This window comes from Chaetodon trifascialis, chromosome 16 (genome assembly GCF_039877785.1).
Source record: "Chaetodon trifascialis isolate fChaTrf1 chromosome 16, fChaTrf1.hap1, whole genome shotgun sequence".
NCBI lineage: Eukaryota > Metazoa > Chordata > Actinopteri > Chaetodontiformes > Chaetodontidae > Chaetodon > Chaetodon trifascialis.
The window spans coordinates 18,618,241-18,645,535 of record NC_092071.1 but is presented as its reverse complement, the minus strand read 5'-3'; the positions used below and the strand labels follow the sequence as shown (position 1 = coordinate 18,645,535).

Sequence of the window (27,295 nt, the reverse complement as noted above, 5' to 3'; positions counted from 1 at the left end):
TTTTCATCACTCAACCTGGCATCCTGCTAGTTGTTCAGGGGGAGGCGCTAACGTCACACCGCAGTAGTTTCTGGAAGGAACCTCATGCTTGCACCATGGAGAAAGTGAGTGTCCTGCAACTATCTTCACAATGAGTATTTTAGACCTGCGTATTTAAGAAATATCGATGTTTTTCTCAGGGTTAATGCAATTTTAAGTGTCTTTATGGTAATAATTAGGAGGTTATTGTAGTTAGCCACCTCTTTACAGTGCTATTTCACTGTTTGCTAAAATGAAACAGCTAACGTTAGCTAGCTTGTTAGTTTAGCGTCAATCCGGTAGTAATGTGTTGTCGCTGTTTAATTGATGTTGTCTGATGGCTTGATGATGTTCCCAAACACAAGATATTTTGACAAGGCTAGTCTGCAGTGTGTCTAAAATGTATCCCAAAAAGTGCAAACTTAGCTAGGTTAACTGGTTGTTAATTTGTCCACAATTGAGGCTAATTTACCATTGCTTACCACAAGGTTAGCTGACCGTTAAGCTAACGTAACGTTATATGACTTAAAATTGTCACAGCTGCTTAGTCGTTGAACATGTAACAGTAAGATTTGCCATCATTTTGCCATGCCTGTGCCTCAGTATAACGAAGCTGTTCGTAAAGCCCCAGCAAATCACCGGCAAGATACCCCCTAAGTAACGTTAACTCCTGAGTTAGCAACTACCCGTTCAACAGCTAACGTTAGCTCACAATGTGAAGGCCACCATTAATAAGGTGATGGGCAAATGAAAAGAGCGATTAAGTCCTAAATCCATTGTTTATATGTTGTGTCGGAACAACGACAGCTCAAACTGCGGCAGGCAGTGAGCGTGTAGCACATGCTGCAGGAGTATTTTTGGATCGGCCCCAGCGTTGTCCTCAGTGATCTGCACTCAGACCGGTGGATCATTCTCGATGCACACGGCGCCGCTGTCATGGCTACAGCCGCATTTTGTCGTCCACTGCCGCGACCTCTCGAATCATCTGCTATTCGATAGTTTAAGTATTTGTAGCGATTTGTTCAATTTTGAGATAACACCTCTGTTTTCAAGGACCAAGTTATCATGCCTCTGTGTGCCAGTCATCATAACGTAACAGGCGCTAAACGTAATACGTGCTGAGCAACTTTTACAAGTCAAAAAAGGGCACAGCGTTATTAGAATTTGATATGTTTAACGTTACATGGCTATTTGTTATTATTCAAATGGAACAAACGTTGTTAATCCTGTATCCTGTTTCCTGCTTTCCACGACCTCACTGTATTACAGTTATCACCTCAATGCTGTACCGTGTTTTTAGTTAATACTTTCCGGGTGACTGTAAATGATCATAGTGGAATAAGATTCTTCCACACCCACATTGTCTCCATCCCTGACACTTAAGTGACCAGCTCTCATAGAACAAGGCAGGCTCCATTTTCATCTTTGACATTAGGCCTAATCATTTGTGATTATGGATTATGTGTGCATTCCTAACGGCTTTAAAGGTGTACTGGGATTTCCTGATGCATCAGTGATCCTGTCCAGAGAACAGCATCATCATCAACAACAACAACAACAACAACAACAACAACAACAACAACAACCAGAACTCATTGAGATTAATGCTCTTGTCCACCTCTTGCTTGAGTTGTACTGAGATTGATTCTGTATTCATAATGTTATTGAGTACAGTTTTGAGTACAGTCCAGCTGCTCACATGGTTTTACGTTATACTAATTCTGACTAATTTCACTGATTCAGTCACAACTTGTTGGATGGTTAGGTAAATGACTGAGAAATATACAGAACTTGTACTAGAAACATTATTTTTTTTTTGTATGTCTACAACTTTAATTACAAAGTTTATTTATTTATTTATTTATTTATTTTTTAACTAAAATCCCAGCCTACAGTGTCTCAGAAGGTTGCAATACTGCTGTGCTCTGCCTTTTCGGTTTTCTAATATTTTAAGGTGTTCAGATCAGATTACGTCGGTGGAAGGAAAGCTATGCCAGTCAGCACACCTTGTTCTTAGTCGAGGACAATCATCAGTGCAGATGAAGTGTTGTCACATTAACTGTCAATTGAAGCCAGAGGGGATCAAGAGGCCCTTTGTAAAACAGAATGGCGCTTCTTTCTAGTGCTTTACCGATGAGGGTTTTTCAGTGTTCGATGACAATATTTATGGCTGATGGCTGATATATCATGTTGTGTTTTTGTTTTATCATCTTCTAAAATAGCTAGCATTTAGTAATAATAAATGAGACACAATTGCAGAACATAAATGAACATTTCTTTAACCATAATGTTATTGTCTTCATTGTCTCTATTTGCTTAAGTGGATCTGCTCTCTGCATTGCTTTTTAAATAAAAAAAATGTCCACAGGTAATCAAAAAAATTAACTTTGTTAGGGGGAAAACCCCCACTTATGAATGGAAAAATACAGTTTTATTGCACTGAAAAGTATTCAGCTTAGTTTATACTGGAATTTGGCACATACTGTGGAGATGCAGCGTGATAACTTGTCAAACCACAACAGTCAACCAACAAATGACAAATGGTGCTGGGAAAACAATCTGTACACTCACATACTTTTCATTTTCTCCCACCCTCTCTGGTAGTATCATCATTATGCTTTGCCTTTGCAAGTCTGAGCAGGCCACACAGACTGTTTCTCAGTTTATTGTACCCCAAGCTACCAAACACTGTGTTGGTCTAAACAACAGCGTAACTGACCTTTTTAAAAGGGGGGTCATCTTTGGCAGATTTGAATCTTATTCTTGTCATGTCTGTAAGCTAGCCACCAGGTCATATTCTCACTCTAGTGGAGTAGATTGCACCTGGAGGTCTGTGAATGTACATTAACAAAATAAAGACACATTATCTCTCTGCATCGCTGCTGCACCTGTCTGACATGAACAGCTGAGTGGTTGTCAGTTTCTTTCTTCACTTCTGCCAGGGGCAGCTGCAAGGATGTCTTCTCTGTTGTCAGATCTATATTGGGATACTAGTTTGAGGATTGTGGTTGAGAAGTTAGAGTGGGAGTATTGTGAATTTGTCTCTTAATGCTTAAATTGATTGTATCTTCCTGGCTCATAGGTTTCAGCACTGAAAGACCAGGGCAACAAGGCGCTGAGTGCAGGAAATATTGATGAGGCAGTACGTTGCTACACCGAAGCTTTGACTCTTGACCCTTCAAACCATGTCCTGTTCAGTAACCGCTCTGCTGCCTATGCCAAGAAAGGCAACTATGAGAATGCTCTCCAGGATGCCTGTCAGACCATCAAAATCAAGCCGGACTGGGGCAAGGTGAGATATAATTTTTGCAGCCATTGTTCTGTTTGCGAGATATGGAGAAGTCAGTTTACAATCTTTCAATTTTGATCATCCAGGGCTACTCCCGCAAAGCTGCAGCATTGGAATTTCTTGGCCGATTGGAGGATGCAAAAGCAACTTACCACGAGGGACTCCGGCAAGAGCCAAATAATCAGCAGCTGAAGGAGGGTTTACAGAACATTGAGGCCCGGCTTGCAGGTTGGAACTGCTGAATTTGTGATGTCTTTTATTCTACAGAAAAAGTGGCATTATGATGTGAATATTGTATGATTCACTTTTCCCTCCTACGTGTGTAGAGGATTTAGAAATGGCTGTTGACGGGATCACTAAAGTAGACTCACATAGTGAGTGCTCAGGTTTTCAAAGGGAGAGTAGGCAGCCCACTTGTGTTTTGAGTGTTATGATTCATTTAGACAATGCACAAGAAGTGAAGGTTGCAGAGGAGAGGATGCTCTGGTGAATTTAATCCGAGACCAGTGCAAGATATGTGGGCATCCTGAGTGCTTCTTTGTGACCGTATGTGGTACACTAATAATCACGAATTTTGTTTCACCAGAGAAATCAATGATGAACCCCTTCGCCATTCCCAACTTGTATCAGAAGCTGGAGAATGATTCTCGGACCCGTGAGCTACTGTCAGATCCCAGCTACAGAGAACTGCTGGAGCAGCTCAGGAACAAACCGTCGGAGCTCGGCACGTATGTGCATTTTCATAAATGTGTCAGGTTCAACAACATTGTTTGATTTAAGACTCTGAAATTATATTGTGAAAATGGACCAAATTAAAATATATCTGAATAAGAAAATATCAAGTTGAGTTGGAAAATGTGAAGTAGCCCTGAACATTGTGGTTTAGAAATACATTTGTTGGTCTGACTGTTTTGCAGGAAGTTGCAGGATCCCAGGGTGATGACCACCCTCTCCGTGCTGCTGGGACTGAATCTCTCTGAGATGGAGGAAGAGGAGGAGCCCACTCCCCCTCCTCCCCCCAAACCCAAAGAGACTCAGCCACCACCTCCCAAAGAGGAAGACCTTCCTGAAAACAAGAGAAAGGTAAATCAGTTTATCCTGCTTTCCACTCCAGAATTTTCAGCCACTTTGCCTCTTCTGGTGGATCCCCATAGAGTTTTTTTTAATCCATTAATTTCAATTTTTAACAGGCTTTGAAGGAAAAAGAACTTGGGAATTCTGCGTACAAGAATAAGGACTTTGAAACAGCACTGAAACACTATGAGGAAGCAGTCAAACATGATCCGACCAACATGACCTATATATCTAATCAAGCAGGTAATTATTCTCACATGTTGGAAAACAAAAACCAGCCTGAATGAAACAGATAATTCAGAATTTCTCATATATAGATTCTGGGTCGTCCACCAAGAACAATTCTTGGATCATACTTTGTGATTGGTTGGAGTTTCTGCCACTGGGCTGTCTACCACAGCTAAATCCTCATAAGAGGGAAAAAATCTGATTACCAGCGACACTATTTTTAAATGCAAATGTCATAGATGTGGGTTTATAGTTTACAGTTAGTGAATCGCACAGAAAGTTGACCCAGTAGACAGATTTTTTTTTTTTTGTCACCAGTTCAGCCAGAACTGAAAACAGGCGTGATCAGAACTTTTAAGTTACACAAAATGTCCAATGTGCACTCCTTTGTGTGATCCCTTTAGCTGTGTTCTTTGAGAAGGGAGAGTTTGAGAAGTGCCGAGAGCTGTGTGAGAAGGCCATTGATGTTGGCAGAGAGAACCGGGAGGACTACAGACAAATTGCAAAGTGAGTTCTATAAGAAGTTTTTGTTTTGTTTTTATTATTATTCATTTTTTTTCTTGCTTGAGTGACTCTACCCACACTCTGATCCTCAGGTTAGAGGGCATATTTTGTGGATCAACAAATGTTGAGGCCACAGAATTTATTTAATCTGGATGGTAAACCACATTTCACCAAGCAGCATTGACACAAAACATTATGTTGCCCAATAACCACTAGGTGGCAGTGTTGCTCCATTACTTCTCAAAAATTACACAGTGACGTTGAATTGGGACACAAATTGTCAAAATGTCTGTTCACCTTGAGAATTTTGTTGTTTGTTTCATAAGGATCTGTATCACTGAGCTGTCCTTTTCTTCATTGAAGAGCTTCTTCAGCTACTGAGACAAGAATCATGTCAGATCATTGCATCGCATGTAATGACATTTATCTTCATCGTTCTCCTTTTATAGGGCCTTAGCTAGGATTGGCAACTCATACTTCAAGCAGGAGAAATACAAAGAAGCAATTCAGTATTTCAACAAGAGTTTGACAGAGCATCGCACTCCTGACGTCTTGAAGAAGTGTCAACAGGTGCAGTGCAAGCTGGTTCTCCTTTATGATTCTGACTCACATCATTAGACAGTGTTCATTTGTCCAAACATTTAAACAGATTTTGGAAAGTTGTCAGACAAGGGATGAACACATTACTTACATCTTGATACTTTAACTGGTCGGCAGGCAGAGAAGATCTTGAAGGAGCAGGAGAAACTAGCCTACATCAACCCCGACTTAGCCCTGGAAGAGAAGAACAAGGGCAACGATGCCTTCCAGAAAGGTGGGTGTAAAAGTTGCCGTGCTTTTTGGTTGGTCATTGTCATTTGATTCTTCATTTAAGAACTTGTTTAAAGATGAACTCTCTCCTTCCCACAGGTGACTACCCCTTAGCCATGAAACATTACAGTGAAGCCATCAAGAGAAACCCCAACGATGCCAAACTCTTCAGTAACAGAGCTGCCTGCTACACAAAGCTGTTGGAGTTTCAGCTTGCCCTGAAGGTACAGTGCATCCTCTTAAAGCATGTCTGTGAGTCAGTTAATGAGATTGTAACCTGACAGAAGCGCCTCTTCTATTGCACTGTAACAATGACCTTATGATCATCTTTTTTTGTTTGTCAGGATTGTGAAGAGTGCATCAAACTTGAGCCCACCTTCAGTGAGTTGGAAACTTTGTATTTATCACTATTCACATTTTGCTGAAGAATTTCAGGAGTAGTGTTTTATACTTTTTATTATTAAAGTATATATTCAGGACCTATTTGGATTTTACTCCTAATGTGAACACATCTGTCCACAGTAAAAGGCTACACACGCAAAGGTGCTGCCTTGGAGGCCATGAAAGATTATTCAAAAGCTATGGATGCTTACCAGAAGGCTCTGGAGCTTGACTCTTCCTCAAAGGTATGTTACAGGTCACTACACAGTTCAGAACAGTCTGGAAAAATCTGACATTTTGAGCTCTTGAACACTTGAGATACTGTATGTTACAAAAGCTTTTGGTAAGGAGTATAAATAGACTAGTGGATTTACATGATATTGTCCGGTAAGGTTAAGTACTTCAATCAAGTTACCTGCTAAAATAATGAGTCATTACTCGACTTCCTTTTTTGACCGGATACCAAAGTCACGTCAAGTCAATTATCTTGCCACCTTTCTGAAAATGGGTAACATGGTAGTTATGTGTAAGTATTTGCAGTATCAGTAAGTGTAAAATGAGTGAAATCTGATAAAATACTGAGCACCAAATCTATGAAACACATCAAGTGACATTTTCAAATAGTTTTTCACCGTTTGCCCTCTGCGCCTTCAGGAAGCCACAGAGGGCATGCAGCGCTGTATGGTGAGTCAGGCCATGAGGAATGACAGTCCTGAGGAGGTGAAGAAAAGGGCCATGGCTGATCCTGAGGTGCAGCAGATTATGAGTGATCCAGCCATGCGCATGATCCTCGAGCAAATGCAGAAGGACCCTCAGGCGCTTAGCGAGTAAGTTTGCATGTTTGTGTTACTTTCTGCCTCTGCATGAAGCGTTTAATGGTTGATAATGATAATGATTTCTTTTTCTGTTTTCTCCTCAGCCACTTAAAAAATCCAGTTATTGCTCAGAAGATTCAGAAACTCATTGATGTTGGACTGATAGCTATCCGTTAATGACAACCAATATCCAGATGTGTGAGGAAACTCCAAGACAACAGTGGAACAAATGCGCAAATCCCTCCAAAATATTACATCCTGTTTTCTTGCCTTCAAATTCAAAATTATATTGCCCACTGAGACTTTGTGTGTATGTTATGTTTTTTAAAATCAGTTTCACAATTTTTGCATTGTATTTCAGAAAGCATCTTGTGTGTCATCAGAACTTCAGAACTCCAGAAAATGCCATCTGAAAACTGGATTCACGTGTACAGATGCTTAATTACATCTTAAAATAAACAGCACAGTTCAGTGCACCAGCATGCTCAGTGTTTTCAAGGGTAAATCCACCCGAAAGCAGTTCGCATATTCCTCGTCCCGCGGCTTCAGGAAATGAAACAAAATCTAATTTGTACAATCCAAATCAAAATCGTAATGTAGATCACTAATTGAACTGGTCATTGTTGTCAACTCTCATGTCCTATTTAAGGCAAACATGGTGCTTTAAAGTTGATCTGTTTTCCTCAGTGCTTCCTCTTCTTTCACACCTCAGGTGCAAAGCTGAATCTGTCCTATCAACTAGCCATGCACATGCAGGTCGTGAATCCTGCATGCATGTTTGGTATTAGTTTAGTACTTATCCAAAGTCTTTGAAATTAGTCTTTAAGCCCTGCTGTCTCTGATTTACTGGTTGAGGGAAGTATTGAGTGTTTCCTTTATTGTGGTGGAGAGACAATGGATCCAGATGAATTGGAGCTGGAAGAATGCTACTCAAAGCCTTAAGATTGACCCTTTTTGGTTTGTTACACAAGTGCATACAGCAGTTAAGCCTGCCAGGTTATTGTTTCTGCGCTAGTCAAACATTCAAAACTTTGAGGCCAAATGAAGTATCAGCAAAGACTGCCAGTGAAAGTCTTGAATACTGTGAAAAATTCAGTCCTCTGTGAGCAAGAGCATGGGTTGACTTGACACAATAATCCTCACACAGTGTCATGATTTGGTAATTGGGTTTAAACTGTGTGCAGGCAGCAGGAGGTGTGTTGATAATTCAAGTCAAAGCAGATACTTCAAGCTGATCTTAATTCTTGGCATCCCAGCTTGAAACTAGAGGGCTGCTGTACAAAATGGGACAACTTGCCTCACCTGAATATTTCAGGATAATGGGAATAATGTGATAGTTAAAGGGTGGATTTACCTTGCTAAGACAACCACTATTGGTTGAGTAAAGGGGGTCACAAATACTTCATGATGAATCTTTAATGTTTGTCTGCTTGTCTCAGAGTACTGAAGGCCCACTGCTACCTGTCATCACTTCCTAATGTCTGTTATGTCCTCCGAGGCAATTCGTAGGGAAAATTGTACCAACCTCCCACAGCAGCAAACTGCTCAGCATCTGTTTTCAGAGCTGAGATACATTTAAGTGTTAATATTGCTATTGACTATAATGCCACACGTGGCTTCAGATACCTCAAAGTCACCGCGTCGTCGTAGTATCTACATGGTTTCCAAGAGGGACTCAAATATGCTAGAAATGAACTGTGACACCGTTTTTGTTTCCACAGCAGAGTTGCTTCATCTGGAACTTTCTAGAACTTGTGACAGAACACAGCAGAAATGGAGGTGTTGGCATTTTTACCATCAAAGTCATTATAATCATAAACTGCACACAACAAACGTGGAACTCTCACAACATGTACAGGAAACTGTCCCAGTAAGTGTAATGTACTAATGGAAGTCAGTTGTACTGTGAAATATACAGTATCTGAATGTATTTTAAAGGTCAGTGGTGGCTTTTTTTGTTCTACAAATGTTGACATTGACTCAATGCACTACATTTTATACCAGGATCTTAAACAACTCACAGTACACACACTGTAAAAAGTAAAATGAGAGATTCTTCATACAAGTATGTGTTAATATTCATGCTTTTCAACTTTTATATGCTCAACACACGAAGAATAAAATAACATCTTCAACACATTGTTAGGCATTTGTAGTATATTGGTAAATAGATACCACTTCAGAGTGCAGATGTCAATGTTGAAGTGTGCCTCGTGTCACAAAGGTCTATAATGGAATTTACGCTAGAGCAACACAGACTATGATAAATGTATACACAGGCACAAACAGTGTGCATGTCAGCTGTAAATCTAACTAATAAAAAGCTGCAGAGGACTTTGTGGCCCCATAAATCTCTGATGTGCCACTCCAGGTCACGAATGTATTGCCGTAGACCCCCCTTTACGACGTTGCTGTTAAATTATTTTGTTTACATGGTGAAGAAATGAACACCTGCGAATCTACAAACTTATACTTAGAAAAAGGGCCGTCAACTTCCACTAACAAACAGGATCATATGTGGCTGCGGTTCTGATGCTCCGCCCACCCCGGCCGGTCACGTGACTGACCGTCGCCCTGGTTGTGTCGAAAGCATCCTGGAATTAGCAGTTAGCTAGCCGCTGACCAAAAATATAAAGTGGGGTGTAAATTTTAGAATGGACGAATTATTAACGTGGCCCTAGTGGAGAGACAGAAGATAAGGAGCTGCACAAACTGGTCTTTCCAACATGGTCTGAGAGCTGATTTGTGAAGAGGCCAGTGAACATAGCTAACTAAATATTAGCATTAGCTAACGTTCAAACTTTGATGGGCAAAAGCAGCAATTCGCTAGCTAGCTGCTACTTTGTAAATGTACTAGCACTCCGGCTAGCTAGGTAACGTCTTGTTATTGTAGCAGTTGTGCCAACTGTCTAGCGTTGTAGGTGCTAACGTACTGTCTAATAACGCGTAATTTTGATCACTTTTCTTATCTAAAGCAGGCGTTAATGTTATTACCAAGTAGCGTCTGCTAATTTAGGAATCATGACTATTGTTATGCGGCTAGTGCTAACGTTAGCCATTTAAAGTTCGCTGTAACTAACATATACACAGTTACTCAAAATCAGTGCTGATGTTCTGTCTCCGTCTAATGGTGAAATAAAGCGAGCAGTAAGAAGGTCTTATCTGAATTGTGAATTTACACATCTGCGTTTTCCGATTGATTTCGGCCAATCACACGAGATAAACAATGCGAAACACCAGGATGTCAAACGCATGGGGATTAATGTCAGGACAGCAGTATTGTTTAGAAAACACATCTGTCCGCTCCTTTCGATAATTATCGCATTCGTCATAATGCAGCTACAGTAGATTTTTGTGATTGCTAACCGTGTAGTATAACATACTAAAACATTTTTCTATCCAGTTCATCTTTAAACGTCAGTATAGGCTATAGTCTACTTTTCTTTAAGTTATGCCTGGGGACGCATCTGATAGTAGCGATGACTCCGATGCAAAAGCAAATGAAAAGGCCTGTACAGTCAAGCTTCAGATCACCAATGGTAAGTCCCACAAACCGTTTGTAATCACGCATCTTATAAACACTACGTAGGATGAATAAAACCTTTGCACGTTATGATAAATTCCATCATGTTATTAATATGAAGCTTGTGAAACGTCTAATTTTGAATTATTAAAGCTTTGTCATAGGCGTTGATTAAATTCTTTTTAGTTGAAAATGACCATGGATGGATGCAAAATATAAGAAACACTACTGGTATGATGTGGTGCAATACAGCACAACCCCAAAATGTATAATTTAATTCAATTGACACACAAAGTTATATTCTCAATTTAAAAACAATTAAAAAAAATTGTTTTAATACTGTATTGTGTTGCATAACATCATACAGGTGTTTCTGTTTTTTTGACATTGTATCTATATTCTTGTATGTATATTCAAGAATGTGTTTGAAGAGATCTTACCACCCACCCATGTACTAAGCTTGTTAACAGCACGGCCTTCAGAAGGGAATCCTGACTCAGTTTGAGTTGTGTTGGTCTGAACTCCAGACCAAAGAAAAAAGGACCTATTGTTGTCTTATAGTTCGTTTGTGGACTCTGTATGTGTCCTACAATATAATTCATAGTGAAACTCTGCATAGAATCACATAAAGCAGAGAACTGCTGCTCCATCCTCAGTGAGGTGAAAATTTCAGGTTAGTTGCAGATCTGGTGTACTATCATCGGTGGTGTCACTGCATGTTTTTCAACAGCTGTGATAAGAGAACTGTATTACTGTGCTGACTTTGTCGTTGATTAAGGTGTAGACTTTGGTTGTGTGCAACAACCTATTAATTTATAGTGGATCGGCATGCAGCATAAGTTGCAATACAGTAGCTGCTGAATGGTAAATCTTCAAAAGTAACAATTTAATACATGTTTATATTAGATGCATGTATTTTGCTGTTAATATACTTGTAAAAAGCTCTAAAAATATTATTATAATTTTCTTTGTACAACACAAGGTGCATGAGTTGGGCTAAATTGACTTGTTCACAATGAAAATCTGGTTTCAGCAAACTTTAAGAGATGCAAATGTATTTTTGAAACATGTCCACGTGTCCTCATAAAACAAAAATGTCTGTTTTTGCAGAGTACAGAAATGGTGCATGTATATACAAAATGTTTAATTGTGGTATGTTATTTCTTCCACTAGCTAACCTCACAGGTCACACTGAGAAGGTTGGCATGGAGAACTTTGAGCTGCTCAAAGTCTTGGGCACTGGAGGCAAGTGTCTACATGAAATATGAAAAAATACTAAATACAAATACAATTGTTGTCAAAACTGAAGAAAAACTAGAGTAAGATGTCAGTATGAGGCACACCCTATGCAGGCAGGATGTATTTTCCTGCCATGGTTAAGTATCTTGAGGACAAAGTGTTTATAATCAATTTTCATAGCCTGTAAGGGAAAGGGTCTCAGAGGACTTAAATGCGGTAGTAAAATATTTCTGTACATTTATATCCTGATTTGGGAGTTGCAGATCACCAGCATGAGTAATATCTGAGTGCTTAGAAGGTAGACCATATGCTGTAGATGTCTCTTGTTATTAGATCCCATCCATATTGAATACCTGTGGGAGATCAGAGAGGCTGTTATCATCAACAAAACACCATCTGATTAAATTTGGTGTGCAGGAATGTTTTTTCACAGTTCAGTTTCATTTTCATACCAGATGTAATTTGAATGACTGGATGAAATATTTGTTTGTCTTCGTCTAGCTTATGGAAAAGTGTTTTTGGTCAGGAAGAACAGTGGTCATGATGTGGGCCAGCTGTATGCTATGAAGGTGAGACTTAATCTGAAATATTTAACTAAATGTGATCACAAAACAGTTTCTTTGATAAAGATGTTAATCACTAAGTTATGTTTTAAATTCAAGACCAGAAACCTTTTGAAATATTTTGGGTAAATATTTCACTGATTTAGCTTTTATTCAAAATGTATTTGTAATACTTACAGAGCTCATGATGTCATTCTTAATGATATGTCACAAAATGGAGATTGAGCTGCCATTCACTGAAAGTTTACAGGAGTGGAGGAAAAATATATTGAACAATTTAGAGTAGAATCTTCTCATTATATTTACATTATGTACTGTTTGCTATATGAGGTCTCTGTTAGGCGCTGTATTAATGGATGCATTGCTGTGACTTAATACAATAGTTTTCTTTGTCTGGTCTTTCAATTAATTCTATTCAGGGTGTCAATTTTCCTGGTGTTCTTGTAAGACAACATCACAACTATAAATCTAGTAATTAGAAATATAATTTAAGTGTGTTGGTTGTTACTCTAGGTGTTAAAGAAAGCAGCTATTGTTCAAAAGGCAAAGACAACAGAACATACTCGCACTGAGAGGCAGGTGCTGGAGCACATCCGCCAATCGCCCTTCCTGGTCACACTCCACTATGCCTTTCAGACGCAGAGCAAACTGCATCTCATCCTGGGTGAGTGATGCGACACTACAGCCAAATGTAACCAACTCTTGTGTGAGGTGCTGAATAGATGTTCTGTTTATGTTTGTGTTTGTGTATTGTATGTATGTTAGTTAGCATTTTGTGCATAATGTGTTTATGTATTTTTTGTATAATGTCTATTCAAGGTACCTGTGTGTTTGTCTGTGTGTGTGTGTGTGTACAGACTATGTGAGTGGAGGGGAGATGTTCACTCATTTGTACCAGCGGGATCACTTCCCTGAGGAGGCGGTGCGGATATATATTGGGGAAATAATCCTGGCTCTGGAGCACCTGCACAAGGTGCGTGTCACTCCCTTCAGCTCTATAACTTCAGCAGCTGTTATTGATTTTTGGATACTTGAGGGCAGAGGAAAGACAAAGCAAACTTACAGAGACACTGCACCAACATATCACCTTGTTTATTGTCGTGGCTGACCCACTGGCTATCGTTTGACAATGATTTAGCCTGTAGGGGAAGCGTCCAATGTTCCAAAATTGCATTTTGGGCAAAGTCTCCCTCATCTTTTTCCCTCCACACTGACTGTTTGCCTGCACGTAACCAAAGCTAAAACTACCTTTTAAAATACCCAAAGTATATTATAGAAGTATAAGAGTCAGTGTACCACAAGGTGTGTATCTCAAGTACATATACATATGGCAGCAACAGACACATATCAATGTGGCACACAGCAGAGAAGACTTTCTTGTACCAACAAAACCAGCTGAACTTGTGCTGCAGCATTAAGTGTGGCATTAACATTGAAGTCTGGCTGGATGAGACTACACAAAAGAATGTGAGAAAATAGTCTCCCACATCCAATCTGCTAGTCTGGTTCTTTAATTGGCATCAAATGAGGCTTAATGTTCACATTTTCTCTCGACTGTGCTTCAGTATCAGATACATTGCTCCAGTGGTGGGTCTACAATAGATGTTTCCAGCCACATTAGCCGCTGGACATGCTAACAAATTCAACAGGCTAACCAGCAAAATAAACAGTAAAGCAGCATAAAATGGCAATAATCACATAATCAAAGTTTGAAGTTGATATCAATGATCCCTGAGCTTCAAAGCAATCCAAAGTAAAATGATTACCACACACACACACAGCCTCAGAGTTTTCCAGTTGTTGTTGTGGGGACATTTCCATTAAATGAACCCACTGGGTCTTCACTTCCTTGGATGGTGGGTGTAGATGAAGGCTTTGTGTTGGTTCTTACAGCCAGCAGCAGAGTTATTGGTGTGCAGTGCTCATAATATAACGTTCCACATCTTCATGTTAGTGGAGTTGGTTTCATAGTGAGGAAAATAGTAGGTAGTGGATGTAATTCTAGTTCTATGAATATGTGCATAGTCTCTACTCTATCTTTTAATATGCTAAAACATTTATTGCAGTAGTGATGGTATTACAAAATCATTGTTATTGTTGTTCTTATACCTAATGGTTACCTGATTTCACAACAACACAGACACTAAAACCGGCCTCTAAAGCCACTGGCATTAAAAATCCTTATTCTTTTTGAAGGATGTGCACAAAACATTCTGTGGAAGGAAGATACACTGTGTCTGTTTTCAAAGTTGTTCACACTCCAGATCTTTTTATTAATTTGCAGCAGTCTGTAACTTTGGCACAATAGATTAATGATACATAATTTAAATAAATATAAATATTTACTTTGAAAAACTTTAAGATAGCAGATACTTTCAGCTTGTGGAAAAGTCACCATCCACACAAATTTTCCAAATTGGCTGAAAACTGTTATGTTGACTTGAGTTGTCCCTTCAATAGTATAAATAAAAGCCTTTCAGCAACAGCTTCTTTGGCGACTGCTATTCTCTTTTCCCGAGGTGGCGTTGCAATTAAGGGTTGTGCTTCAGTTTGTGTTGCTGTCTTTGCAGTTGTTTACATTGAGAATTTTGGCATTGTAACTACCGAATGGGACTGGAAAATGCTGTGATGACTGAAAATAACCAGTAGATAATAGACCATGTTCGTCTATGTATACTACGTGCATCATTGTTCACAAATTGTAACACTTAAGATGAATGCAGCCGGTAAGTATTCACTGTGTTTTTGTACAGCTTGGGATCGTGTACCGAGACATCAAATTGGAAAACATTCTTCTCGACAGTGAAGGCCATGTGGTATTGACAGATTTCGGGCTCAGCAAGGAGTTTCTGGAAGAAGAGGTACATAAACACGATACCGAAATCTAAACATGGGAATGCATGTGCATGTGGACAGTGATACATGGAATGGGTGTTATCTGTTATTGACATCATAACAGTGTTTTGTTCATTTAAAATTTGTTTTTACTGTTATACTTTATCTTCCCTTTCTCCTCGTTACAGAAGGAAAGGACCTACTCTTTCTGTGGCACCATTGAGTACATGGCACCTGAAATCATTAGAGGGAAAGCCGGGCATGGCAAGGTAAATATAGGACAGTAAGGCAACAAGCACTGATGTTCAGTGTTCATATCATTTTGGTAGATTTGGTCACATGTGAGGATCTGTACAGTAATTATTCAAATGATCTATTACTTCCATTCCAATGCAGGCTGACAGGGAGTTGGATAGTGACTTCAACATTTAGTTGTAGTAGTGTCTTGTAGTAGTCTTGTGACTTTGGGTAACTGTGGTCCCTGTCAGAGCATGTAAGAAATGATGTAGAAGTCACATCTTCTTTCAACACTATGTGGTCTTTTCCTGGTCTCCTGTGGTCTTCTCTTTCAGTCGGTAGATTGGTGGAGCCTTGGGATCCTGATGTTTGAGCTTCTGACGGGGGCATCTCCTTTTACGCTGGAGGGAGAGAGAAACTCCCAGAGTGAGGTGTCAAAGTGAGTGTCGCTGACTCCACCTGCACCTCTACTTGAATCTTAAACTAACCATCTCAGCCATTGTGTTGGGGTAGTTTTTCCTCAACCATCTATGTAGCACAACTTGAAATTCCATAATTTAACATGCAACAGTATGTCATCAGGGTGTTATGCTGACAATATTTTGTTTCCCTGACCATCTTTTCCACCCCTGTCCTGTCAGACGTATTTTGCGCTGTGATCCACCGTTCCCCTCTATGATTGGATCCACTGCTCAGGACCTGCTGAGGAAGTTGTTGGTGAAAGATCCCCACAGGAGGCTGGGCTCTGGACCACGAGGGTCTGAAGACATCAAAGCACATCCCTTCTTCAAGGTCCTGCCTACTGGAACTGCCAGTCACTCGAATATCTCTCTTTGCCTGTGACCTCTTCTCATTCATCCATCTGCTTTTTGTTTCCTAACAGGGCCTGAACTGGGCTGACCTCGCACAGAAGAAGATGCCAAGTCCTTTCAAGCCAGAGCTGAAGAGTGAGCTTGACGTGGGGAACTTCGCTGAGGAGTTCACCGGGATGGATCCTGTCTACTCTCCAGCGAGCACGCCGCCAAGCACTGGTCGCCTGTTCCAGGTTAGTCCTTGTTGTCTCAACTCAACTCTCAACCATCTCAACAAGTGCCATCATAAATGAAATGTCTTTTCTGTTAATACAGTTGTTTAGTGTAGGTTCATGTTTTTTTAAGTGTGTGATTTTAGCTAGCTTGCTGTCTCTGTCTTTTAGGGTTACTCCTTTATTGCTCCCTCCATCCTGTTCAATAAAAACGCAGTCATGGGAGACTTTGCAGAATCCCAGGTTGGTGCTGATCGACCAGGTTCAGCATCTGTCCAACGCAGTGCAATGTTAGAGGTACGGGTCTTGGCCTGTAAAGCCATTTTTGATTAACCTTTAAAATTATTGGGGCATAAATTCTTCTTTACCTTATGGTAGAGAGGCAGTTTTGCAAAACCAGCATATCTTTGTCTGAAGCTTTTCTGTTATCTAGACAGATCATCTGAAAAAAGGCTCAGCGGTGTTTCTAATTAGGACAGACAGGAAGGACGAGAGGAAGAGAAACTAGTTTGCGTAGCCTAGTTTATTAACCAAAGTGTGCTCAGCTTATATCACAGTATTTTGTGTCACCCTATCAAGGGCTCAGCAATGCTCAAGAAATATCACAATTATCAGGAGACTCTCTTCTAATGGCATTAAACAGTATTAGAGTATCTGTGTTGCAATGGAAAGTCTCATGTCAGCTTGTCTAGCTGATGTTCATCACAAAGAATAGAATTATATCTCTATATATAAATCCAAGCATGTTTCTCTGTAGCAAACCCTTCTCAGGGACATAAATATTGACTTTTTAGGGTTGTATCACACATTGGTCAATGCACACCAAAAGTTAGATCGTTGTTAAACTGCTGGAGGCCACATCCTGTTGCACAGGGAAAAAAAAAAACAAACAAACACAACACATCTCCTCTAATAGCTCAGCGTGGCTCATACCATCCCTTCTTTGTTCAGGAATCCCAGTTTTTCCAACACTATGAGCTGTGTCTTCATGGGCCACCTCTAGGCGAGGGTAGTTTCTCTGTGTGCAGGAAATGCCGACACAAGCAAAGCAACGAGGAGTACGCTGTCAAGATCATCAGTCGCAGGTGAGTGGAGAGGTGACTGCTACACCGTCGTAGTAATAGCTCTGACTGCTTTACAGCATCACTGTGACGCCTGATGATGTAAGCCTCACAGTGCCCCTGTGAACATTGAGTGTTTCTTTTTTGACTGTTAGAATGGAGGCAAACACACAGAGGGAGATTGCTGCTTTGAGGCAATGTGAGGCTCACCCAAACATTGTCAAGCTGCATGACGTCTATACTGATCAGGTACAGTGGAGGAAACCCACAGAGGATGACGTGCACAATTGCTGACATACCATTAACACGACAAACAGTGAACTTACTGTGTGCACTGTCAATTATTGCATATTAAGCAATGTGCAACAACATACTCGTCGCATAAAATCTTCTCTTTGCACATGTCCCTCTCTGTCAGTACCACACGTATTTAGTGCTGGAGCTTCTGCGAGGCGGGGAGTTGCTGGAAAGGATCAAGAGGAAGAAGCTCTTTGGTGAGGCGGAGGCCAGTCAGCTGTTACAGAGCCTGGTCTCAGCTGTCAGCTTCATGCACGAGGCTGGAGTTGTGCACAGAGACCTCAAACCAGAGGTAGGCTGTGTTTTGACGAGTTGATTTATTCCTGAAAATATACACGGTCTCTCATTTAGAAAAAACAAAAACAAGCCACGTGATGACTCGACTCTAATGACACACATGCGTGCATATGCGATTCTGTTCATATGAAAACATCAGTCCAGCGTTATTACAACCATAATTCTGCTGTATCACATCTTATTAAAAATGCATTTCAATGATTAAAAATTTCCAGAGAAGTTATAAATTAGAAAGAAAGCCATGGCATGTTATTGGCCTGAGGAGTGTGGTGAGGAAGAGAATTAGTAGGAATGAGAACAGAGCGAAGGTCTAATTGTCTCAGTATTTTTCCACTGTGAACTGCATGTGTCCTGTGCACCCCGAAGACGTCTGCCAGAAACTGGCTGCAGAGCTACAACCGACCAGTATGATGCGTGGGAATGTTAGTGTGGTTACTCTGCAGCATCGTTTGCACATGATTTAATAGAGGTAAACAGTGGACAACAGTGGATAATGCCTCTTTACTGCAGCGCAGCACTTTTTAAAATGAACACTGCAGATTTATCACGCACATATTCGGCCGTCTCAGATGGCTGTGGGATTTAATTAACTGAAGGGGAAGGCTTTCATGTAGTATAAAACAGCTGTGAATGACAGATAGTGATAAGAAGCAGCCATTAACTCTTAGTTCTGCACAGTGTTTTACGGAGACGCCAGTCTTAATTGCACAAACTTTTATTTTTGATGCCGATCTAAACACATTTACTGTCCGCCATCTCTGCGCATTTCTTCTGAAGTATTGAGTTTGCGCTCGTTGACAGAAACCCCAAATAATCAATAATCATGGTGAGATGAGTGATGTGGAAATAGCTCTTGTCCGCCAGCATCTAATGTAATTTTCACTAAAATATCAAGAGCCAAGTTTGTGGTGCCTCGCATGTACGAGATTCCCATCTGCTTGTCCTCTACTCCCACCTTTACACCACATGTGGACACGATCGAAAGCATATATCAAGGTTTTGGAACGTACCATTTTGTAGTGTTTACTTGTCTTGAAAAAGAAGTGATCATGGACTTTAATTGTTTACTTTACAGAACGTGCTGTTTACAGATGAGGGGGAGGACTCAGTGCTGAAAGTAATAGATTTTGGATTTGCCCGCCTGTGCCCTGCAGGCAGCGCCCCCCTGCAGACTCCCTGCTTCACGCTGCAGTATGCTGCACCTGAACTTTTCGAGAGTGCAGGATACGACAAAGCCTGTGACCTGTGGAGTCTTGGGGTCATCCTGGTAATTTAACCTAAGACTCTTAATTCTGTCGCGTAAGTAAGTAAGGCTAAGGCTAAGTGAAGTACTAATGCCTCTGTGTGTGTGTGTGTGTGTGTGTGTGTGTGTGTGTGTGTGTGTGTGTGTGTGTGTGTGTGTGTGTGTGTGTGTGTGTGTGTGTGTGTGTGTGTTTTCATCAGTACACCATGCTGTCAGGTCAGGTGCCATTTCAGAGTGAGCAGCGTGGGATGACCTCATCATATGCGGCTGACATCATGCAAAAGATAAAAGAGGGCGATTTCTCATTGGAGGGGGAGGCCTGGAAGGGCGTATCAGAGGATGCCAAGGAACTTGTTAAAGGTTTTTAGTGACATATTTGCTGTTTGGTTTAGTTAATAGGGCCACATAACATAACTGTGATGTGATGTTTTCAGGACTTTCCGTTTAGCAGTCAAAGAAGTTATTTCCATGCTCCTTTTTGTCTGCACCTCTTATGCCTTGTTCTCTTCTCTTTGTGTTTCTCTGTCTGTTTTAACCCCTCCCTGTATGATTTAAGGCCTACTGACAGTGGATCCAGAGAGGCGTCTCAAACTCTCTGATCTGAAAGAGAACAGCTGGCTGCAGGGTGGAGCCTCCATGTCCACCACTCCTTTGTGCACCCCAGATGTGCTTGAGTCGAGTGGGCCTACAGTCCGCACCTATGTCAATGCCACCTACAAGGTAATAGCATTGTACATCTCCATAGATGTGAAATGTGCTTAATATGTTTCATCTTACTTTTCTTTTCCTTGTCTTTGATTTCCCTCCCTCAGGCTTTCAACCGTGGTAAAAGAGAGGGCTTCTTTCTGAAAAGTGTTGACAACGCCCCCCTCGCAAAACGACGAAAGCTGAAGATGACAAGCACAGGTGTAGAGACCCGTTGGAGTTCATCCTCTTCCTCCTCCTCATCCTCCACTTCCTCCTCCGCCTCTGCAACAGCATCCAAAGCGCAGCCAAAGCAAACAGTGACCCCAAAGCAGAGCTAGCCTAAAACAGCAGGGAAGAGAGCAGAGGCAAAATGAAGTGGTATGTGCTTTTACTGGCAACATGATGTCCTTCAGTGGTGAAAACTGGTGGAAAAAAACAAACTCACAGTTTTCAATACAAAATTGAATTCCAGTTTTTAACAGCAAAGCAGCTTCAATCATCATGCCATATTCTCCCCAAACAAAAACGTGTATTTTCCTTGAGTGGCTGGAAGAGATGTAGATAGAGGTCTAGCTTGGCATCTTTAAGATGTGCAGAAATCTGTGGCCTTGAGAAAAGTACTTACTTATTCAGTGTTCTACCACCATAATATGGTGATATGACACATTAAAAATTAAAAATGAGATATTTACCTATTTTCACTGTGGGTAACAAACAGTGCCTGGCTATGTAGGGAAAAAGGGAAAAAGGAGCCATAAATGAGCAGAAGCCATATATACAGCAAAGCAGTGAGTATATCAATTGAGCCGTTGTGAATACACACAAATTTGCGAATAGCAAATGAATAGTCCTTCTAGAAATTAGCAGGCTTAACTCTTTGACTGTATCGAGTCATTTTTAACCCTGCCACACCTATAATGATTGGCAAAGAAACAGCAAAGGTTTGGCCACGAGTGCTGTGACGCGTGTAGGCACTCTAGACACTCTGCTCTGTAAAGAGAGCAGTTTAGTGGAAGCCTACTTCTTTTTTGTTGTTGTTGTTGTTGTTTCTCAGTTGTGCAGGTTGAGCAAAAAATCGAGGTGTTTGCACTATACGCAGAGAATGTAAATGGTCAGATGTTAAAAAAAAAAAAGAAAAAAAAAGCTGATTACTGGAAGGACTGAGTGCAGGGAGAAATGCTTGTGGTATGTTTAATCTTTGAGACTGCAGAGGAGGACGAAATCTTCTCTGTTGGAAAGATAGCACAGCCGTCGAGCCTCCAACACACTACCAGCTCTACAGATTCCATTGGACATGACGTGAGCGTACAGTAGCACCTGTAAAGACCGATGGAGAAGCAGTTATGAAATACAGTGTGATTATCTTGCCACACTTGCTGTAAATTACTCGCATTATTGTGCCGGTCTGGAAATCTCTAGCATGCTAACTTGCTGTGATGATTAACTGTAAGAACTTTTTCTATATTTTTGGTATTTCGGGCTCACTAAGCATCACCAAGAATGTTTTTATGCGGTTTAGTGTTGGCACGAATATTGGAGCAAAATCCATTTTGGTGATTTTGTGTGAGCGTCGCCTCGGGCTTGTGAATTTTAAAAGGGTGTTATAATTTTCTGCTGTCCTACCAGACCAGTACACAAATACAGTCTGATTCAGTGAAATATCATTACCCCTCAGTTAAGCTGGGCTGTAAGGGTCACCCAGATATATCTTTTTACACGTGGTTTTAATACATCGTATGGCTTTGCAATTCAAATTATGTCACAGAATGAGACACATAATGACTTTAATATGGTTCCTGTGAGACCAACCAGCGAGACCTGGTGTGTACATACGCATCCTTGATTTAGAGCAAAAAAAATATGAATGATTAAACATTTGTTTTAATGGTATATTCGTTTCCTGATGTAATTATGTTTTTATTGGCTGTTTTTTTTTTTGTTTTTTTTTACTTGTTGCACAGTCAGTTGATCAATTGAACACATTTCAGCTTTAAAGGTGCTTTCACTAATATTTATTACATGTAATTGATTTTAATGCTGTGGTAATGGGATTGATGATTACATTGTTGTGTACCAGCACTGTGTGTGTTTGCGTATGTGGGTGTGTGAGAGCATGAGTGGCGCTGGGAGGTTGGTTATACTGATATTTCTGTACCAGATGAAGCATTATTGCAAGTTACTGTATTATTTTCTTGTTGTTTGCCGCCTTTGTCTTTTGAACGGTAACTGGTTTGTTGTGTTTGAACATTGAATTTTTTCGTAAGAAACTGTACTTTTATTGGTGTTGATATTCTTTGTTGTAGTAAATGCCATCCTTCTCTTTCTCTCTCTCTTTTTTTTTTGGAACATTACTATTTTACTGAGATGCACTGTCACTGATGTCGTAACTGGGAATTTATCTTTTGCACCAAGATTTTTTGGTCGGTGCAAAATAAACATACTTTTAAATAGATGCTTGTGTGTCTTTTGAGTGTTGTAATTATTCTGTACATGCTTGTGACCACAGTGCTCATTAGTTTGAGCTCTGTCAGCGTCAACTGCAGTGAGATCTGTTAGTACTGACAGTGGGACTGGTACTAAGTGCAAACACAATAAATTATACAGGAGGTTTAATAACCTTTCCATTCCAACAGCATGAATAGTTATCAGCCAGTTCCCCCTGAAATGATGGTCGAACTGCCAGGATGAGACCTTTTACCACAGATTGAGATCAGTTTGAATTGCAGAGCCATTTATATACTTAAAAACTACTATGTTATTCAAATATATCTTAAATTCCCCATTGATCTTAGCATCTGTCTACAATAGGCCAGTCACAACATTCAGTCGTCTTTTGAAGTGGCTTTAAGAGTTGAAAACCTGAGGTTGGGTGAGTGGATTTCTTAGCTTCTTTATTTCATCTGATCCTCAGCCAGGTTGCAGAACAGCTCCCCTCTGGGTATGACTGTATTTCATCTGTAAACAGTGCTGCTCTAAACAGCGATTCATATGCCATCATTACCAACCAAAGACAGTCTGAGTGAAACTGAACACAGCGTGTATGTTCTCTGGACTTTTGAAGTTCTTCTGTGGTCTAGATCAAACTTTTCAGTGTAGAATCAAGTTCCCCAGCATTCATAATCATTGCTTTTTGATGACAGCTTCATTGTACGTGGGTGCTTCGTATCCTTTCATAGTGCTTGTTCCACATATCTAGTTGTGAAAAACACTGAGTTAACCACAAATGCAGTGCAGTGATTTGAATTTGGTTCGCGGGTGGCACAGGCAGGCGTGACCGTGCAGAGGACCGGCACGGTGGTAGAGAACTGTTGGGCTTTATTCTGTTGACTTCTGTTCCTCAACTTGATCTGCATGTCCTTGGAAGTCCATCCATCCATCCATTATCTATACCGCCTATCCCTTTCGGGGTTGCGGGGGGCTGGAGCCTATCCCAGCTACAATGGGCGAGAGGCGGGGTACACCCTGAACCGGTCGCCAGTCGATTGCAGGGCCACATGTAAGGACAAACAAACTATCACACTCACATTCACACCTACGGACAATTTAGAGTCATCAATTAACCTAATGAGCATGTTTCTGGTCTGTGGGAGGAAGCCGGAGTACCCGGAGAGAACCCACGCATGCACGGGAAGAACATGCAAACTTCACACAGAAAGGCCCCGCCTGACCCGGGGATCGAACGTCCTTGGAAGTCTCATGTTGAAATCATTTTTTAAAGTTAAAGCATGTTTGGTGGCATCAATAGGCTTGTGATTGTCATATACTGCATTGTGCTAATGTCACTGGATATTTTGATAATCTTTTCACTGTACACAGTATTAAACCATAGATGATTTTCAGACACATGCTGATGCTCATACACCACTAATGTGACCTGATGACCCTTTAATTCTCTGTCTCTTTAGCTTCTGTATTATTAGCAGGGGCTACAGTATCCCAGTCTGTGCAATGAGTTTACTGTACCATTAGGTGGCTTCTGTGTGCTGTCCTGTGTCCTTTGTGTCCTGTTTATTCATTCCTTCATCTTTCATGTTCCCTCTCTTATTTGTTTACATCAGTGAAAGATACGAATGTGTCACCTTTCTGAGTAAAAATCATTGACAGGATACTTTTTAAATGGTTAATATTGGACTTGTATTTTGTTCTTACTCGATGTGATGTGTGACGGACGGTCAGTGGCACTGGATTTAGTGGGTCATGAGCACATTTCCTCATTAGACCACATGAATGTTTGAAACATTGCTCAGGCCATTAATAGAACAGATCACAAGGAGCAGGACACAGCTGACACAGAGCAGGACAGAAAAGGACACAGTGCCCACCCTAATGATACAAGGGCTTCATTACACAGGACAAGACACTCAATTACACCTTCTCGCTAAATTACACCCATTCTCATGTACCACTGAGCCAGGAGCCTGTAAAAGCCTGTACTGTCCAGGGCTCGTGGCCCTAAAGACAAGCTCAGTGACTCTGTGTTGGATGTAGTTCTTTGTTCTTATTTGTCATTAAATTGTTTGATGGAGGAGGGGGTGACTTATGCTCCCAATTAATATTCAATGCAAAGTCATTCTGAAATAGAGGTATGAACAATGGAGGTGGCTGTGTAACAAGACTAAGAGTCCACAGCCATGCTAGCAGCTCTGAGCTTAGGCGCAGCGGTGCTTTGAGCTAGATGCTAATGTAAACATGCTAACATGCAGATTTTTAACAGGGGTATTGTTTCATGTTCACCATCTTAGTCACTAATTAGCACTCACCTTAAGATACACCTGAGGCTGATCAATGTCATTAGTTTTTCAGGTATTTGAAAAGTCAGAGGCTCACTAGTCATTAAAGTTCATTCTCCAGGCACTGCTGTGCAATCTGCACCAAATGTCATGGCAATCCATCCAATAGATGTGAAATTTCACCTCAAACCACAGATGGCAAAACCTTGTGCTGCACTAGAAGGAAAGTGTGGGAATCATCAGGGTTCATCCTCTGAGTGCCATGAATAGCTGCAGCATATTTCAATGCAACACATCAAAAAGCTGCTGAGATATTTCATTTTGGATTTAAGTTGTGGACCCACAGGCCGACATTGTCGTAGAGCCACAAAAGACGATATTATATTGGTGGTGATGATGCATGTGATAACACATAGGCAAGGAGAAACCAATAAAACTGATTGGCATGCTTTGCAGGCTGCTCATTGATTGTTGGCAGCAGATGAATTCCCTGCAGAGCCTCCAGGCTAATCAAACTCCTCGCTTCACATACTCTACCGACTGTGTGCTGCAGCAAAGGCCGCTGTTATTGGCACCACATCGCTTACAAACAGCTGCACTTTCTGAAGGGCAGGACTTTTGTCTCTGCTGGAAGAAGCAAATGTTTACTCATAAAACTCACACTTTCATACAGAACAAGGACGAAAGCCAACAAACGGTTGGGGGGGGGGGGGCTGCCATGTTGGCATGGTAAATTTAAACTATGTTTAGATATTGTAAGGAGTTAAATATTAATTAGAGGGTAGGATTAAAATGTCATCTTGAGCATATTAACGGTCCCGCAGACACCTTTGAAAGCGCCATAAAAGCTGATATTAGATTTCCAATCTGCAATCTGCAGCGCACTAACATATAAAGGTCCTTCAAGATGTGATCCATTTACAGCTGTGGACAACAATATTTTGTAATGAGTTAACAATCCCTTGTCGTGTGAGACCTTGCAGCTTTAATGAAGCAATGAAATGTAATGTTGTGCTTAAAACAGCTCTGCAGTTGTGCTGAATGCAGGAGAGGAGCTGCTCTCGTACAGCTGTCCAGCTTATTAAAAACTGTACACTAAGTGTTTTAACTGATGAGAGCGCTTAATGAAATATTTAACAGGCTATTAAAATATGTGGTTTGTGATAAAATATATATGTTACAAAATGATGCCCATCAGGGACCCACGATGCTCTATTAGTTCACTGATAAGTTTCATGAAGTCTGACGCTGTCCATGGTCCTGAGTGCTGCACCATAAATTCCACACCACCGGGGGTCAGTAGGGTGCTTGGCACTGACAGCACAAGAGCAACAGGGAGCGACTGAGGAGGGATGGATAACATGAATATAATGTGTCATTGAGTCATTAATCAAATCAATGCCCGGGTGGATGATTTGCACAGAATAAATGTAATATATTGAGCACGACAAAGACGGAGCTGGATGGAACAGTCCAGCAATTACAGTCCGTACGGATTAGAAGTGACCCAAGAACAGAGTGCACTTCCTTCAGTCAGCAGCGTGCACACACAAAAGAGGGGAAACATTGACCAGCAGCACCATCATGCTGTAGAAATAATTCACGTATTGATGAGTTTTCAGAGCAGATCACACATACAGATACAGGCCTGCAATTCCTCTATTAAACGGTTCAACAGTCACAAAATTTGTTTGAGTTGCATCCGGGCTCCACGGGGAAGCATCAACACACTATACTGACTTGTGGCATGTGATGGTAACTGTACAGTGTTATTAGACTCGAGGAAAAAAATGATTAGAATATCAATTTTATGTGACAAGTAATTTGACAGGTGAATTTAAAGGAGCACTTCATCAATTTTACATGTAAAGGTCAATTTATTCACCACTGGGAGCCCTACTCAGCCTGTTAAGATGTCTGTATAATGTCTTCTATGTCTCCAGGGGAGATTCCTAAAGCATCAGGAAAATAACCCTGGTGATGTCATTATGATGTCATCAGACGTATCTTGAGTTGGACTTGAGACTTCAAATATTTGACCAAAAAAAAAAAACTGTGTTATAAATGGAGGACATTGAGTTTGAAGATTTAACAGGCAGGGAAGGTCTAATGAATGATACGATTGAGTTGCATGCTGGGAATTGTAGGATCCAGGCCTTTTGAAGCTTGACCTATACTAGTGACAGAGTTTCCCAGCGTTTTTCCCACAGAAGTCTCCAACCTTTATGGGTGTGTAATATTGAAACACCAGAACACCTTTTTCCCTACTTGTTTTTTAGTTGGGTAAATTAATACCAGAACAAGGACACAAGATGGAACATGTCATAATACAGGTGCTGTCAACTATTACTGCTGCCGATTGCTCTCTAAAATGTCAGGGACTACGTTTCGGAGTGGTATTTCTTGTTTGAGTTTATGTCATTGCGCTGAAGAGCTTTTA

At 40.8% G+C, this 27,295-nt stretch overlaps 2 protein-coding genes across 4 annotated transcripts; both read left to right on the top strand.

The window, feature by feature from the left end:
• Positions 1-53: 53 nt before the first annotated feature.
• On the top strand, positions 54-7,595 carry stip1 (stress-induced phosphoprotein 1). Its single transcript, XM_070983022.1, has 14 exons — positions 54-104; positions 3,101-3,310; positions 3,394-3,535; positions 3,894-4,035; positions 4,225-4,390; positions 4,498-4,624; positions 5,014-5,116; positions 5,563-5,683; positions 5,831-5,927; positions 6,023-6,147; positions 6,268-6,304; positions 6,446-6,549; positions 6,959-7,131; positions 7,224-7,595. The coding sequence occupies exons 1-14, from the start codon at positions 96-98 to the stop codon at positions 7,294-7,296; spliced, it is 1,629 nt and encodes a 542-aa protein (XP_070839123.1). The 5' UTR covers positions 54-95; the 3' UTR covers positions 7,297-7,595.
• A 2,063-nt stretch (positions 7,596-9,658) lies between these two features.
• On the top strand, positions 9,659-22,573 carry rps6ka4 (ribosomal protein S6 kinase, polypeptide 4). Of its 3 annotated transcripts, XM_070982251.1 has the most exons (19): positions 9,672-10,658; positions 11,816-11,887; positions 12,383-12,450; positions 12,958-13,108; positions 13,302-13,417; positions 15,198-15,305; positions 15,468-15,548; positions 15,852-15,955; positions 16,158-16,308; positions 16,400-16,561; positions 16,712-16,837; positions 17,492-17,625; positions 17,757-17,850; positions 18,020-18,190; positions 19,271-19,462; positions 19,639-19,798; positions 19,995-20,158; positions 20,251-20,480; positions 20,546-20,650. In XM_070982251.1, exons 1-18 carry the CDS (start codon positions 10,571-10,573, stop codon positions 20,461-20,463), a joined length of 2,355 nt encoding a protein of 784 aa, XP_070838352.1. In that variant the 5' UTR covers positions 9,672-10,570; the 3' UTR covers positions 20,464-20,480; positions 20,546-20,650. The 3 variants fall into 3 exon arrangements, with proteins under 3 accessions (XP_070838351.1, XP_070838352.1, XP_070838353.1); XM_070982250.1 differs by having other exon boundaries at positions 9,659-10,658; positions 20,251-22,573; XM_070982252.1 differs by having other exon boundaries at positions 15,471-15,548; positions 20,251-22,573.
• Positions 22,574-27,295: the final 4,722 nt, after the last annotated feature.

Bases quoted from the DNA above. Each gene is read 5' to 3' on its own strand.
- stip1 (XM_070983022.1), top strand. The intron at 4,036-4,224 runs GTATGTGCATTT...ACTGTTTTGCAG, and splicing joins AAACCGTCGGAGCTCGGCAC to GAAGTTGCAGGATCCCAGGG. The intron at 5,928-6,022 runs GTGGGTGTAAAA...TCCTTCCCACAG, and splicing joins CAACGATGCCTTCCAGAAAG to GTGACTACCCCTTAGCCATG.
- rps6ka4 (XM_070982250.1), top strand. From the start codon at position 10,571: ATGCCTGGGGACGCATCTGATAGTAGCGATGACTCCGATGCAAAAGCA. The intron at 12,451-12,957 runs GTGAGACTTAAT...TTGTTACTCTAG, and splicing joins GCCAGCTGTATGCTATGAAG to GTGTTAAAGAAAGCAGCTAT. The intron at 15,956-16,157 runs GTGAGTGTCGCT...CTGTCCTGTCAG, and splicing joins TCCCAGAGTGAGGTGTCAAA to ACGTATTTTGCGCTGTGATC.